Source organism: Lipotes vexillifer, unplaced genomic scaffold, assembly GCF_000442215.2.
Source record: "Lipotes vexillifer unplaced genomic scaffold, Lipotes_vexillifer_v1.1 scaffold565, whole genome shotgun sequence".
Lineage (NCBI taxonomy): Eukaryota > Metazoa > Chordata > Mammalia > Artiodactyla > Lipotidae > Lipotes > Lipotes vexillifer.
Window position 1 is genome coordinate 946,791 of NW_006771554.1, and position 17,284 is coordinate 964,074.

At 43.7% G+C, this 17,284-nt stretch overlaps 1 protein-coding gene across 1 annotated transcript in view; it reads right to left on the reverse strand.

Annotated features, from left to right (window-relative positions):
• The window catches only part of ZMYND8 (zinc finger MYND-type containing 8), a 131,636-nt gene that overhangs the window by 48,585 nt on the left and 65,767 nt on the right, over positions 1-17,284 (reverse strand). Inside the window, exon 11 of the mRNA XM_007446940.1 lies at positions 12,942-13,423. Within this exon, the coding sequence (XP_007447002.1) occupies positions 12,942-13,423 (482 nt within the window). The remainder of the gene's footprint in view (positions 1-12,941; positions 13,424-17,284) is intronic.

The window sequence follows — 17,284 nt, forward strand, 5'->3', positions numbered from 1 at the left end:
AAAAAAAAAAAAAAAAAAAAAAAAAAAAGAACAAAGTGTCTAAAAGGGCTCCTTTTTGGGGGTGATGATGAAGAAAAGGTTGGGAAACACTGCCCTAACCCATCAGTTCCCACGAAGACCCTGTAAGAGCTCCCCCCAGGTCCCCTACCACCTGCCACAGCACCCCCTCCCAGGGCACCTCCCTCCACCCAGCAGCCAGGACAGTGCCTTAAACAAGGAAAGCAAACATCACTCCTCCACCTAAAACCATCCAGGGGGGTCCAGTTCCCCAGAATAAAAAAACCCAATGAGACAGCTGACCTTTTCTTGCCTCATTCTGGAATCTCCAGCCACGTGGCCCCTTGTGCTTGGCCCCTCCAAGATCAAGTCCGCTCCCAACTCAAGCCTTTACACTTGGAATTTCCAAGGAAATACACCCCACCCACCCAACCTACCACTCCCACCCAGATCATACTGGCTAGCCATCCTCAACATTTGGGTCCAATACCACCTCCTCAGAGCCCTCCCCTGCCAGCCCCATCTAAGCTGGCCCAGGTGCCCCTTTTGCCTTGAGAATATCAGCTCCAGGAGAACAGGCTCCTTGCCAGCCACTGACACTGCCAGGTGCCTGAGACATTTACAACATGAGCAGATACATGAGATGATTAATTGAAGAATGAGTTCTCCGTTCCTCTTCTCATGACTGTGGTCACAATAAGCAATAAAGAAATGACAATGACAACCAAAATAAAACCTCTCCATTACAAAGGTGCCAATTTATACCATCTCCTCGATATTCTGCAGCTACTGAAGGTATGCTGAGTGATTAAGCATCCAAGGAAAACACATGGATAAGCAGCTCACAGAAAAATACAAATGGTCAAGAAGCACACTTAGCCCTGAGCTCGACATAAATAAATGTAAACTCAGGTAAGGCATATGGAGATATACAGATAAATCTCCATCCTACATCCTTTTCACCTGCATGGTACACTTGTTTCAAAGATAACACCTAGTGTTCAGGGTAGGTGAGGAAAGAGGTCCACTCACAGGCATCAAAAAACTATTCAGAGGCTTCCCTGGTGGTGCAGTGGTTAAGAATCCGCCTGCCAATGCAGGGGACATGGGTTCGAGCCCTGGTCCAGGAAGATCCCACATGCTGCGGGGCAACTAAGCCCGTGCACCAGAACTACTGAAGCCCGCGTGCCTGGAGCCCATGCTCTGCAACAAGGGAAGCCACCACAGTGAGAAGCCCGCACACCACAACGAAGAGTAGCCCCCGCTCGCCACAACTAAAGAAAGCCCACACACAGCAACGAAGATCCAGTGCAGCCAAAAATAAATAAATAAATTTATATTTTTAAAAAAGTAAAAAAAAATAAATAAAAAACTATTCAGGAGAGCAGTTAGGTGATAATGATATTAAAATTAAAGTATACCAAATGTAAAATAGATAGCTAGTGGGTAGCAGCTGCATAGCACAGGGAGATCAGCTCGGTGCTCTGTGACCACCTAGAGGGGTGGGATAGGGAGGGTGAGAGGGAGACACAAGAGGGAGGGGATATGGGGATATATGAATACGTAGAGCTGATTCACTTTGTTATACAGCAGAAACTAACACAACATTGTAAAGCAATTATACTCCAATAAAGATGTTTAAAAAAATAAATAAAAAGTAGATGCTTGAACACAAAAAAAAATAAAAAATAAAAAATAAATTAGGGGCTTCCCTGGTGGCGCAGTGGTTGAGAGTCCGCCTGCCGATGCAGGGGACACGGGTTCGTGCCCCGGTCCGGGAAGATCTCACATGTCGCGGAGCGGCTGGGCCCGTGAGCCATGGCCGCTGAGCCTGCGCGTCTGGAGCCTGTGCTCCGCAACGGGAAACGCCACAACAGTGAGAGGCCCGCATACCGCCAAAAATAATTAATTAATTAATTAATTTAATTTAAGTGTACAGGGAATTCCCTGGCAGTCCAGTGGTTAAGACTCCATGCTTTCATTGCCGAGGGCATGGGCACAATCTCTGGTCGGGGAACTAAGAACCCACAAGCTGCGTGGTGTGGCTAAAAAATTTTCTTAATTTTTTAAAAAAATATATAAAAATAATTAAAGTATACATAACACACGGACCCGAAGTTCCATTGCTATGAATTCACCCCATAGATAAAAAAGTGCCCCTGATACTGGATATGCACGAGAAGGTTCACTGCAACAGTATTTATAATAGCAAAGGAATGGAAGATGGCTTATAAATGCCTATTCATTAGAGACTGGCTAAATAAATAATGGTATACATACCATACAACCCTTAAAAAGCAAGACTCAGATCTCTACATCCTGACAAAAATATGTGTGGGAAAAAGGTAAAATCAAGTGTGCATAGAAATGTCCCCGTATGTGTAAATGTTTTTGAAAAGCATGCCCACATCTTTAAATGATCGTAAAATTTTTTTTTTCTAGCAGCACATCCCATAATCATGGAAACTTTGCAGGAAAACTGGAGCCCAGAAGTGGGGATAAAAAAATAAAAAACTTCAGCTTTTCTTTTATACCTTTCTATACCGCTCTAATATTGCTGGGTTTCATTTTGTTGTTTTAATTCTAACCATGTGCGTGTAGTCCTTTCATCGTTTAAAAAGCAAAAAAGGGTCAACTAGAGGCATTTAGATTATGGGCCATTTTGCTCTTTTAGAAATGCTTTTGTTTTTACTGTGGTTTTGTTGGGGGGGAAAAACTTTAAAACAGGGGCAAAAATGTATTTGTTAATATAAAAAATGTAATGAAGGGAGAGGAATTCTGTAATTGTGTGACTCCGGTGAAGTTCAATCACTGATATGTTCTAGAAGACTTTTATTCATGACCATCTAGAGAAACATGGAAAATACTAAGCTGGCCAAAATGTCTACAGCACTAGGGGTTAGAAAGTGAGCAAGGACCATATAGAGAGCGAGATAAATATATAATTAACATATACATGTCAGGAGTGATGAGTTGAGAAACCCTGTTGGAAATCGCTCTAGATACACATATATACATTACAGACATTAAGAAAACAAATCAATGTACCTGTTTAAAACATTTGCATTCACATGACTTCATAAAATCTACCTACTACTGATGAGGAGAATATGTGCACTCAAATAGAAAGATGTCAAAGAAACACTGCTAAGTTGAAAGAAGCAAAACGTTTAGTACAATCCCATTCCATCACACACACACACACACAAATTATTACTGTCATCACCACTGTGATTATATACATTAAAAAATTTTAGCCAATTCTTAATAGCTGTCACCTCTCAGCGTGAAATTATGGACTATTTATTCTATAATATTAACATTTGAAAGGCATATCTTATATTCAGGGGAAAATGATGTAAAATGAAATGTAAATATTGGAGAGCTTCAAAGTTGAAGGTTAAGCAGAGTTTTATCAGTGCTGAAATTCAAAAGCATATGGTACATAAATCTACGGCTCTCAATGAGGACTGGAGTGGTGACCATGCCCCCCAGGGGACACGTGACAATGTCTGGAGATGTTTTTGGCTGTGATAATTGTGGGCAGGGGTGTGCTACTGGCATCTAGTGGGTAGAGGCCAGGGATGCTGCTAAACACCCTACAGGGCACAGGACACCACAGAGAATCATCCAGCCCAAAATGTCAGTAGTGCTGAGGTTGAGAAACCCTGTTTTAAATCACTCTACAGACATTTTTGAAAGCAAAAAGACAACTGGAAATGCAGGTTTCAATTAGGCCTTGAAAGAGATGCCAATCCTTTTTTATAAAGTCATAAATCTTGCCCAAAGGAAGACCTAATTGCCTTTGAAGTCACAAATAATTTAATGAGATTTTACACTCTGATGTACAATTCACAAGCAAGGGCTAAAACATATCATTTATTATCTACGTTTACAAAACCCCCAGACTGTGCTAAGTGTCCTTCTGACTACATGAAACAGGAGTGGTAGGATTAAATTAGAAAAAAAGGCCCCTTCCCTCCCACGCACCCCAGCCCTCTGGGGGAGGTGGCAGTGGAAGATTTAATGACTCACACTTAAGTTCCTCTACTTACAAAGCACTGGCAGCAACCTACACATTCAAAGGGCTGGCGGCATCTTGCACCACTCTTGGTGGCATGAACAAATGAGCTCCACAGCATAGAATCACTGGATGGTCTAGGACAGGATAGAAATGCTGTCCTGAATGGTTATTTAGTTCATGGAAAAGTATTCAGAACACAAGGTTAAGTTAAAAAAGAAAACCCTAAACAGTCTACACCAAACAGGTGATCCATGAAGCCAGTAGTTCACAGATGCATTTGATGCGCTCTATAGGTTTTGTTTGTTTTGTTTCGTTGTGGGGTTTTTTCCGGCCGCACAGCATGCGGGATCTTAGTTCCCCAACCAGGGATCGAACCTGTGCCCCCTGCATTGGGAGCGTGGAGACTTAACCACTGGACCGCCAGGGAAGTCCCTATAGTTTTTTTTTTTAATTTGAGCCAATGTGTAAAAGTTGGAGTAGTTTGCATTTTTAAAATATTTGAGAATTCTCTTGAACAACCAGAAATCTGGCAACACTGAGCCACATCCCCACTTGGCTAGAACCAGCAGAGGGATCTGGCCCCCAGTGCCCTTTAAAAAAAGCATACCTCTCTAGCTCAGCACACACGTATGGGAAGAGTAAGTACTGCTTTGGAGAGCGTTACACAAGCACCCATGAGTGTGTCAATAGTCATGAAGACGAGCGGATTTCTGCTTTAGTTCACCCCAGTCCTTATCACTTCCAAAACTCACTCATTTCCGCATCTGCCTGATCCCTGGAAGTACTTGAATTTTCAACTTGATAATATGATGTATAAACCAACATAGAGTAAGTCCAGGACGGGAATTCCCTGGCGATCCGTGCTTTCACTGACAAGGGCGCAGGTTCAATCCCTGGTTGGGCAACTAAGATCCTGCAAGCCACTCAGTGCAGCGAAAAAAAAAAAGAGTCCAGGAAACAATTTCTAAGGTCTGACTGTGGGAGGTGGGATTATCCCTGACTTTAGTTTTTGTAACTAGCACTTGTTTTAAGACAAACATGTATTGATTTCACAGGACAAAAAGAGTATCTGAAACCGTCTTCCCTTCTCCCTGAAGGAACCCACATGGGGCTGCAAGACCAAAAGACCACTATTGAGAGTGGTGAAAGCCAGGCCCCAGGACTCTTACCCTAATACATATTAATGACTTAAATCAGGATCCCGCAAGCAAATACTGGCAAAGGCATCAATCTGGCCAGGAGGTCTAGATAAAGGAGGAATCAGACAAATCATGGAGAATATAAACCACTCTGACCCTTAACACAAGATTCCAAGAGTGAAAGGCGTCTGGCTGAGCAAAGGGCTCCTCAGAGAGCTAAATCCAGCCCTAAGGGTTATAGACACATGATTCTGAGCTCCTCAATCCCCCAAACAAAAGGAGGGTTTCTAAACTCTCATAAAAATTTTATCTAATAACTTATTTCAATGTGTAGTCTTATGTGGCTAGCTACAAATGTTTCCCTGCTGAAACTAATAAGGTTTTTCAATACTAGGACACTTTTTTTTTTTTAAACACACTTTTGGATAAAGCACGGTCTTGTCTCAATTATACTCTCTCTGTTGGGGCATTTCAATAAATAACCCACTTCTCCTTTCACAAAGTGCTATTATCGCTGCCAACAGCAGAGGGCAGTGGTGTGCAGTGCAAAGAAAGCCCATCTAGATTCAGGATCTGGCTGTGGGAACTTCAGCACCCCGGTACTCTCCGCAGGGACTTCAACTTGCCTTCTGTAAAATGGGGAGACTGACTCGGAGTTTCTCTTAGTTTCTCTTAGTCTATAACAGAAACTGGCAAACCAATCCATGGGCCAAATCTGGCATACCACCCATTCTTGTATGGCCTGTAAGCTAAGAAGAGTATTTACCATTTTTAAATGGTTTGGTGGGGGGGGGCGGGGATTAGTAGTTCATGAAACATACAAATTATATGGAGTTCAAATTTCAGTGTCTCAGCCACATACTACCTATGGCTGTTTTAGTAACACAACCAAGGTATTGAATAGTTGCACTGTTGTAACAAGAGCTCTACAAAGCCTAAAATATTTACTGTCTAGCTCCTTACAGGAAAGAGAGCAATTTCTAAGACAAAAACAATTTTTAATAAATACCTTCTCTTCCTACACTATTCACTGGCTGCCTAACTCATGATCAGCAAAATAACCCAGGCACATACTAGTAAGCAGTTATATTTTGGGAAACGGCTTTAAATTCTACTGAAATGGGGTATCTGCTAACTTACCACCTCAAAAGTCACTCATATAATGAGTTTTGTCAGGAATTCTGACGTCATGTCAACCTCTGAACCTCTTGAGGAAAGAGAGAAGCTTAATTAAACCCATTACACGTGTTCTTCTTAATCCTCTAAAACTACGTTTCCTGAAATATGGTGCTGGAACATCAATAGTGGTTCAGAGACCAGCATGTTTTACTTTACAAGTTATGTACTAATTTCATGTATATCAGGAAAAAGCACAGCGAAAAGTTTAAACACATGAACTTATATACTTTATTTAACTTAGCATTTATAAACTGCATCTGCAATTTATAAATTGCAGATTTAATATTTAAGAATGTAATAAAATAGGTGGTACTTAAGATTATGGCAAAAAATCATAGCAGTCAAAGTTCAGGCAACAGTAATTCATGGGATTGCTGCCGAGTTAAAACACTTTCTCAAAAGCATGATCTCTATGAGAACTAAAAGGCGGAGGAGTTTGTGTGATTATATACCATGTTAACTTGGCTTAAATGGAATCATGTCATGGAATAAAAGTAAGCCTTTAAGGACTCTGGTCAGAAACTAGGGGGCAAAACGGAAGTTTTTTCTGAGGCTCGTGAACAGAAGTTATGTCATCAGAACAAAGCTCTATAACTCAACTGTGAGTCCCTCGACCACATGGCTGGATCAGACCTGGAGAAAGACTGCAGCCTTTATTCTGAAGAATCAAAAGCTGTTGGTAATTAACTCTCTACTCCACCTATAGTCATTTGGAGAGCAGCTACAAGCAGTACTGGAAATAAGCAAACCAGAAAGAAGCAACAACACGAACCAAAATGAGTGGAATTCTTTGAGTTTAACACTAAGTCCCCATCATTTTATCTTCCGGGGACATTGGTGGTCTCTTAACTGATGCCTGCTCCTTTTCTTTTTTTTTTTTTTTGGCCGCACCATGCGGCTAGTGGGATCTTAGTTCCCCGACCAGGGATCAAACCCAGGCCCTCAGCAGTGAGAGCGTGGAGTCCTAACCACTGGACCACCAGGGAATTCCGGACACCTGCTCCTTAAAGAGTTCTTATGTGAAGGAAAGAAGGGGGAGGGTGGTGCCTGAAAGGCTATCCAAGGGTAATGCTCTGGCCAGAGGTCTAATACTGGTCCAACTTGTAGATGTGCTTTATTCATTCCGGAAAATATCTTAAGACATTTTGAGCTGACATTTCATAACTGGAGAGTCTATATTAAAATGCAGATTTCCCATTTCTCTGGAAGAATGTTAAGATGTGAAAACAGTTAAGTGCACATTCCTGTGGACATTCCATGGGCTGAAACCCTTGAGAATAGGGCGAGTGTCCTGGGGTTCATCAAAAGTCTCCCCAACCCAGAGCCTCAGGGCTAGCTGCCTTCATTACCATGTTCAGTGTGGAGCTTCTTTCTACCCATGCTTCTCTAAGATACAACAAGAAAGAACAATGAGTAAAGGCCGTGTTTCAAGAAAAATGAGAGTACACCCATTTCCTTGTGGAAACAGAGTTCTTAAAGGTTTTAATATGCAACCAAACTGTCTGGATAGAAAGAATTCAATTTAAGTCACCCTTGCTTTTGTTACACTCAGCCAGCATCCCTCATCAGTAACACCTCTCTGAATCCACATAGGCATGGGATGAGCAACTACCAGAAGAAATCATATAGTAGCCAACATTTTTGTAGCACTTACTGTTTCAGGCACTGTCCTAAACCCTTTATGTATGGTGGGTTCATTTATCCTCACAAGAACTTGAGGTAGGTCCTATCATTATGGTCGTGTTACCGGTAAGGAAACCAAGCCACGGAGGGATTAGGTACCTTGCCTAAAGCCACAGGGCTAGTGAGTAGCAAAGCTGGGATCTAATCTGAGATCAGCATCCTCATTCGTCACCACTGCCACAGCAGCAAGGCTCCAAAGTGCAACACAACCGTTCAACGGGTGGACCTTTAAAAAGTGGGACTGCTCTGGGGAGAGAATATTCTTGTTTCCCTTACATGTTCCTCTAATATTTGAGCCTTAAGTAATGTGAATATCTGGTTTTGATAGAAAAATGTTTCAATTAAAATAAAATTCTTGAGAAAGAAAACAACTGTCGTAGGAAGTTGTGATTCATCTCAGAGGCGTTTGAACAGAACTCTGAAGGATTTCTGGCCACCTCTGCCCACTTCTAGGAACGACCTCCAGCTGGCCTTTGGGGAACACTTTTCTCATTTTCTGGGTCCCTAACAGCAAGAATCCCGATGGGTTACTCAGTTAAAAATTAAAATTTGCTCCACTGGGCTGAAACGCCACGCAGCTCTCTTTGCCTCTGTGATGCTCACCAGGTAGGGCCAGACAGGTGTGGCCCCGATGGGAGCCTCCGTGTCCCAGGAGGCCCCTGTACCCTCTCCCACCTGGGGCTGACCTGTGCTCTTGTCCAGGAAGTCTATGGACTCCTCACTCGCGCTGAAGTGGCTGGACGGGGCCTTCTTCTCGGCGTCCTGCTCCACGTCGGAGCCCGTGTGCACAGAGGAGTTGGTGCTCATAGGGGAGCGTGGCATGTCCGACAAGGAGATCCTGCGGCCTGTGCCCCCACTCAGCATCGGCTTGCTCATCAGGATCTTGGGCGACGCCGTCATGTCAAAGTTGAGCTTGACCTTCTCCTGCTTGTCTATCTTGGCAGCACCAGCGCTGGGGTTGGAGGGGTCGAGCAGCATTTGGTACTGGCTGTTGGGCGTGTAGGGCGTCCTGAATGGAGAGTAATTAAAGACCCCAAACTTCCGGCGGATGTTCTCCACGTAAACCTCCATCTCTTGCATTGCACTGTTGAAGATGCTTTTGGTCTTTTTCACAGAAAAAGGAATCTCTTTAGACATGAGGTAGCAATTATTTATTGGAACCCAGGCCCTGGGAGTGCAAAAGAGAAAGGGAGTTTAAGTCAACTGTGGTCATTTCCAAGATTCTTAAGTTTTTTACAAATTTATTGTGCAAGAACACTTAACATGAGTTCTACCCTCTGAAGAAACGTTTAAGTGGATCACACATAACTGCTGTATCAACTGAAAAACAAAGCACGACCTAAAAGTTGAGAATTTATTTGGCGGACAAAACTGAGGACTTGGACTTCCCTGGTGGCGCAGTGGTTAAGAATACACCTGCCAAAAATAAAATAAAGTAAAATAAAATAAAATAAAATAAAATAATACACCTGCCAGTGCAGGGGACACAGGTTCAAGCCCTGGTCCAGGAAGATCCCACATGCCGCAGAGCAACTAAGCCTGTGCGCCACAACTATTGAGCCTGCGCTCTAGAGCCCGGGAGCCATAACTACTGAAGCCTGCGCACCTAGAGCCCGTGTTCCACAACAGAGAAGCCACAGCAATGAGAAGCCCACACACCGCAACGAAGAGTAGCCCCTGCTCGCCACAACTAGAGAAAGCCTGCATGCAGCAACGAAGACACAGCCAAAGATAATAATTAATTTTTTTTTTTTTTTAAAAGGACTTAAGCCTGGACGCAGCCTCTCAGATCACGCTGAGGGACTGCTCCCAAGAGGTCAGGGAGGAGCCAGTATATATAGATAGGAGGTTTTGCAACAACAACCAGGTAGTGGGAACTTCAAAGATTATTGTTAATTAAAGAAAACCAAGCATCTCAAGTTAAAGAATTTAGCATTTTTTTCTATGTATGGGAAGATGTAAGCATCAGGGCTCACTGACATCATTCCTTTGATATGCACTTTAGCTATCCTGTGCTTTCCCATCCCGAGTGTCCTCAGGGTGCACCGCTTAGGATGGCTACAGTGGCTGAGGGCTGCCTGTCTGTCTTCAGCCTGAGTTCCCTCAGGGCTCACCATCCAGGGTGCTTTTACTGGCTTGATGGCTGCAACATCATTTGTCTACTGAGAGGGCAGGCAACACTTTTTTCCGACAGCTGATTATAGGTATATGTTGGTACAGCAGCTCTCTAGAGCTTATACATTTTGTTTAACTGAAACTTTACACCTGTTGATTAGTACTCCCCATTTCTCCCTGCCCTCAGCCCCTGGCAGCCACCATTCTACTCTTTGATTGTATGAATTTGACTATTTTAGATAGCTCGTACAAATGGAGTCATGTGGTATATGTGTTTCTGTGACTGGCTTATTACCCCACTTAGCCTGAAGTCCTCCAGGTTCAGCCATGATGCCACATACTTCTTAAGGCTGAACATTATTCCACTGTATGTACAGACCACATTTTCTCTATCCATTCATCTCTCGATGGTCATTTAGGTTGTTTCCAGAATTGTTTTTTTTCCTTAATGCAAACCAAATTAGCCTAGTGGATTTTCCAAGATTCTTAAATACATATTCCTTTTTTTTCAAATGACTCGGTTTGAGTGGTTAGTTAACGATCCACTTAACAGGCATGTTCTGTCACAAGGACCACACGTGAACACGAAACTTAGCTACGACATTAAAAGGCTCAATAGCTTAGTCACTTTAATCCATTAAAACAGTAATAAATCCCCTTTGGCTCTGGGTTGGTAGAGAGTAAGAAAACAGTCTGCATCCTAGACTACACCTCTGAAAAGAGAATTATCCCCCAAATCTCACTCTCCTGCACTCAGACATAAAGCACTTTCTTTTCTCTTTTAAAACTGCCCCTGGAAGTGGTAGCAAGGTTCCACAGAAAAAAGTAAAACTTGCTGCTGATGAAGATGATGATGATGATGAAAATGATGATGGTGACGACTTTGATGATGAGGAAGCTGAAGAAAAAGCTCCAGTAAAGAAAGCTGTATGGATACTCCAGCCAAAAATGCACAAAAATCAAACCAGAATGGAAAAGCCTCAAAACCATCAACACCAAAATCAAAATGTCAAGAATCCTTCAAAAAACAGAAAAAAACTCCTAAAACACCAAAAAGGACCTAGCTCTGTAGAAGACATTAAAGCAAAAATGCAAGCAAGTATAGAAAAAGGTGGTCCCCTTCCCAAAGTGGAAGCCAAATTCGTCAATTATGTGAATAACTGTTTCCGATGACTGACCAGGAGGCTATTCAAGATCTCTGGCAGTGGAGGAAGTCCCTTTAAGAAAAATAGTTTAAACAGTTTGTTAAACTTTTCTGTCTTAGTTCATTTCTGTAACAGTTGATATCTGGCTGTCCTTTTTATTTTTTTTTTTTTTTGGCCGCACCATGCGGCTAGTGGGATCTTAGTTCCCCGACCAGGGATCAAACCCAGGCCCTCAGCAGTGAGAGCGTGGAGTCCTAACCACTGGACCACCAGGGAATTCCGGACACCTGCTCCTTAAAGAGTTCTTATGTGAAGGAAAGAAGGGGGAGGGTGGTGCCTGAAAGGCTATCCAAGGGTAATGCTCTGGCCAGAGGTCTAATACTGGTCCAACTTGTAGATGTGCTTTATTCATTCCGGAAAATATCTTAAGACATTTTGAGCTGACATTTCATAACTGGAGAGTCTATATTAAAATGCAGATTTCCCATTTCTCTGGAAGAATGTTAAGATGTGAAAACAGTTAAGTGCACATTCCTGTGGACATTCCATGGGCTGAAACCCTTGAGAATAGGGCGAGTGTCCTGGGGTTCATCAAAAGTCTCCCCAACCCAGAGCCTCAGGGCTAGCTGCCTTCATTACCATGTTCAGTGTGGAGCTTCTTTCTACCCATGCTTCTCTAAGATACAACAAGAAAGAACAATGAGTAAAGGCCGTGTTTCAAGAAAAATGAGAGTACACCCATTTCCTTGTGGAAACAGAGTTCTTAAAGGTTTTAATATGCAACCAAACTGTCTGGATAGAAAGAATTCAATTTAAGTCACCCTTGCTTTTGTTACACTCAGCCAGCATCCCTCATCAGTAACACCTCTCTGAATCCACATAGGCATGGGATGAGCAACTACCAGAAGAAATCATATAGTAGCCAACATTTTTGTAGCACTTACTGTTTCAGGCACTGTCCTAAACCCTTTATGTATGGTGGGTTCATTTATCCTCACAAGAACTTGAGGTAGGTCCTATCATTATGGTCGTGTTACCGGTAAGGAAACCAAGCCACGGAGGGATTAGGTACCTTGCCTAAAGCCACAGGGCTAGTGAGTAGCAAAGCTGGGATCTAATCTGAGATCAGCATCCTCATTCGTCACCACTGCCACAGCAGCAAGGCTCCAAAGTGCAACACAACCGTTCAACGGGTGGACCTTTAAAAAGTGGGACTGCTCTGGGGAGAGAATATTCTTGTTTCCCTTACATGTTCCTCTAATATTTGAGCCTTAAGTAATGTGAATATCTGGTTTTGATAGAAAAATGTTTCAATTAAAATAAAATTCTTGAGAAAGAAAACAACTGTCGTAGGAAGTTGTGATTCATCTCAGAGGCGTTTGAACAGAACTCTGAAGGATTTCTGGCCACCTCTGCCCACTTCTAGGAACGACCTCCAGCTGGCCTTTGGGGAACACTTTTCTCATTTTCTGGGTCCCTAACAGCAAGAATCCCGATGGGTTACTCAGTTAAAAATTAAAATTTGCTCCACTGGGCTGAAACGCCACGCAGCTCTCTTTGCCTCTGTGATGCTCACCAGGTAGGGCCAGACAGGTGTGGCCCCGATGGGAGCCTCCGTGTCCCAGGAGGCCCCTGTACCCTCTCCCACCTGGGGCTGACCTGTGCTCTTGTCCAGGAAGTCTATGGACTCCTCACTCGCGCTGAAGTGGCTGGACGGGGCCTTCTTCTCGGCGTCCTGCTCCACGTCGGAGCCCGTGTGCACAGAGGAGTTGGTGCTCATAGGGGAGCGTGGCATGTCCGACAAGGAGATCCTGCGGCCTGTGCCCCCACTCAGCATCGGCTTGCTCATCAGGATCTTGGGCGACGCCGTCATGTCAAAGTTGAGCTTGACCTTCTCCTGCTTGTCTATCTTGGCAGCACCAGCGCTGGGGTTGGAGGGGTCGAGCAGCATTTGGTACTGGCTGTTGGGCGTGTAGGGCGTCCTGAATGGAGAGTAATTAAAGACCCCAAACTTCCGGCGGATGTTCTCCACGTAAACCTCCATCTCTTGCATTGCACTGTTGAAGATGCTTTTGGTCTTTTTCACAGAAAAAGGAATCTCTTTAGACATGAGGTAGCAATTATTTATTGGAACCCAGGCCCTGGGAGTGCAAAAGAGAAAGGGAGTTTAAGTCAACTGTGGTCATTTCCAAGATTCTTAAGTTTTTTACAAATTTATTGTGCAAGAACACTTAACATGAGTTCTACCCTCTGAAGAAACGTTTAAGTGGATCACACATAACTGCTGTATCAACTGAAAAACAAAGCACGACCTAAAAGTTGAGAATTTATTTGGCGGACAAAACTGAGGACTTGGACTTCCCTGGTGGCGCAGTGGTTAAGAATACACCTGCCAAAAATAAAATAAAGTAAAATAAAATAAAATAAAATAAAATAATACACCTGCCAGTGCAGGGGACACAGGTTCAAGCCCTGGTCCAGGAAGATCCCACATGCCGCAGAGCAACTAAGCCTGTGCGCCACAACTATTGAGCCTGCGCTCTAGAGCCCGGGAGCCATAACTACTGAAGCCTGCGCACCTAGAGCCCGTGTTCCACAACAGAGAAGCCACAGCAATGAGAAGCCCACACACCGCAACGAAGAGTAGCCCCTGCTCGCCACAACTAGAGAAAGCCTGCATGCAGCAACGAAGACACAGCCAAAGATAATAATTAATTTTTTTTTTTTTTTAAAAGGACTTAAGCCTGGACGCAGCCTCTCAGATCACGCTGAGGGACTGCTCCCAAGAGGTCAGGGAGGAGCCAGTATATATAGATAGGAGGTTTTGCAACAACAACCAGGTAGTGGGAACTTCAAAGATTATTGTTAATTAAAGAAAACCAAGCATCTCAAGTTAAAGAATTTAGCATTTTTTTCTATGTATGGGAAGATGTAAGCATCAGGGCTCACTGACATCATTCCTTTGATATGCACTTTAGCTATCCTGTGCTTTCCCATCCCGAGTGTCCTCAGGGTGCACCGCTTAGGATGGCTACAGTGGCTGAGGGCTGCCTGTCTGTCTTCAGCCTGAGTTCCCTCAGGGCTCACCATCCAGGGTGCTTTTACTGGCTTGATGGCTGCAACATCATTTGTCTACTGAGAGGGCAGGCAACACTTTTTTCCGACAGCTGATTATAGGTATATGTTGGTACAGCAGCTCTCTAGAGCTTATACATTTTGTTTAACTGAAACTTTACACCTGTTGATTAGTACTCCCCATTTCTCCCTGCCCTCAGCCCCTGGCAGCCACCATTCTACTCTTTGATTGTATGAATTTGACTATTTTAGATAGCTCGTACAAATGGAGTCATGTGGTATATGTGTTTCTGTGACTGGCTTATTACCCCACTTAGCCTGAAGTCCTCCAGGTTCAGCCATGATGCCACATACTTCTTAAGGCTGAACATTATTCCACTGTATGTACAGACCACATTTTCTCTATCCATTCATCTCTCGATGGTCATTTAGGTTGTTTCCAGAATTGTTTTTTTTCCTTAATGCAAACCAAATTAGCCTAGTGGATTTTCCAAGATTCTTAAATACATATTCCTTTTTTTTCAAATGACTCGGTTTGAGTGGTTAGTTAACGATCCACTTAACAGGCATGTTCTGTCACAAGGACCACACGTGAACACGAAACTTAGCTACGACATTAAAAGGCTCAATAGCTTAGTCACTTTAATCCATTAAAACAGTAATAAATCCCCTTTGGCTCTGGGTTGGTAGAGAGTAAGAAAACAGTCTGCATCCTAGACTACACCTCTGAAAAGAGAATTATCCCCCAAATCTCACTCTCCTGCACTCAGACATAAAGCACTTTCTTTTCTCTTTTAAAACTGCCCCTGGAAGTGGTAGCAAGGTTCCACAGAAAAAAGTAAAACTTGCTGCTGATGAAGATGATGATGATGATGAAAATGATGATGGTGACGACTTTGATGATGAGGAAGCTGAAGAAAAAGCTCCAGTAAAGAAAGCTGTATGGATACTCCAGCCAAAAATGCACAAAAATCAAACCAGAATGGAAAAGCCTCAAAACCATCAACACCAAAATCAAAATGTCAAGAATCCTTCAAAAAACAGAAAAAAACTCCTAAAACACCAAAAAGGACCTAGCTCTGTAGAAGACATTAAAGCAAAAATGCAAGCAAGTATAGAAAAAGGTGGTCCCCTTCCCAAAGTGGAAGCCAAATTCGTCAATTATGTGAATAACTGTTTCCGATGACTGACCAGGAGGCTATTCAAGATCTCTGGCAGTGGAGGAAGTCCCTTTAAGAAAAATAGTTTAAACAGTTTGTTAAACTTTTCTGTCTTAGTTCATTTCTGTAACAGTTGATATCTGGCTGTCCTTTTTACAATGCAGAGTGAGAACTTCCCCTACCGTGTCCGATAAATGTTGTCCAGGTTCCATTGCCAAGAATGTGTTGTCCAAAATGCCTGTTTAGTTTTTAAAGATGGAACTCCACCCTTTGCTTAGTTTTAAGTATGTATGGAATGTTATGATAAGACACAGTAGTAGTGGTGGTCAGACAAATGGAGATGGTGAGGAGACAAAAATATACATGTGAAATAAACTCAGCATTTTAACACAGTAAAAAAAAAAAAAAAAGTTATTTTTTTAAGCTCTGCAGGCATTTGATAAAGTATTTTCTACATTTGTATATAACAGTGTCTGTGAAATAAAACTGAAAAAAAAAAAAAGGGCAAAATCTTTTAAAGGACAAAAAGCCCACGATGAGACTCTTCAGGACATGCCTTGATTTGCGCAAAAGCCTCCAAGGGCTCTCTCTCTCTCTAACTTGACAATGGGGAATTCACTGGCGATCCACGGGTTAGGACTCCCAGCTTTCACTGCCAAGGGCCCAGGTTCAATCCCTGGCTGGGGAACTAAGATCCCCTAAGCCACACAGAGGGGCCAAAAAAACCCATGACAATGAACATGCAGTGGTCTGTGTTATTCTGCTGTCCTGCCTTATTTTGCTTACCCCTGGTCCAGGCTTATGTTTTGGCTCTGCAACCTCGAAGCGAGCTCCCTGAGAAGGGACAGCACATCACAACCCTTGCAGCCTCCCCTGGGTCCATGTCCTGTTTCTGGGTCGGACCCAGAGCAGGCTGTCGACAAGCCTGCCCCATTCTGCTTTAAAAACATCCTGGGGAGGAAGGGACGTCCATCCTTTTAGAAGTGGCTTCCACTACAGCTGTCAGGGACTCCCTGCCCAAGGCCAACTGAAACCTCCCTACAACTCCTACCTGCTGTCCCTCCACCACCGGGATATCCTTAACGACTCCTCCAATGTGCACCCTGCACCCAAAATGAGCCCAACAGTTCGACAGGTCCCCTCCAAGGGGACAGGAGACACCACGGAGGGAGGGTTAAGGAAATCTCGTGGGGCATCAGACTTGGGCAGCTGTCTACTTTACAAATGTAAGGGGACCGGCTTCCAGGACAGCTCCCACCCAGAACCAACCTACACCTGCAAGTTCAAGGGAAACAGCCTCTGGAAACAGGGCCGGTGAAGCTCATGGCCCCTAAGCCACCTTCAATGGCTGTCAGGCAAGCAGGATTAAGAGGTCCATGCAGAGTGGGCACAGCTGGAGCAGAATCCACAACTCTTAAGGCTCTGGGAATATTTGGTGCTTGGGGGACAGCAATGCTTGCCCCCCGCCATGGATATCCTAAGTATTATCCACACTGAGTTACACTATAGAATAATCCTGAATCATCAAGATGGCTCATTAACACTTGCCATGCTCTAATGAAGAGGCAGGAAGATGTACAACCTGCTATATCTCTTGCTCCTCAAATAAAAGCCAGACTTCTGACCAAAGCCACCCTGGTGACCCAGGCTCAGCCCAGCCCTCTGATCCCACCTCTTACCCACTCTCTCCTCCCTTATCCTGTTCAAACCACACTGTGTTCCTGGATTTCCCTGAGCAATTAACTCAGCCTTGGCCTGCCCTTTCCC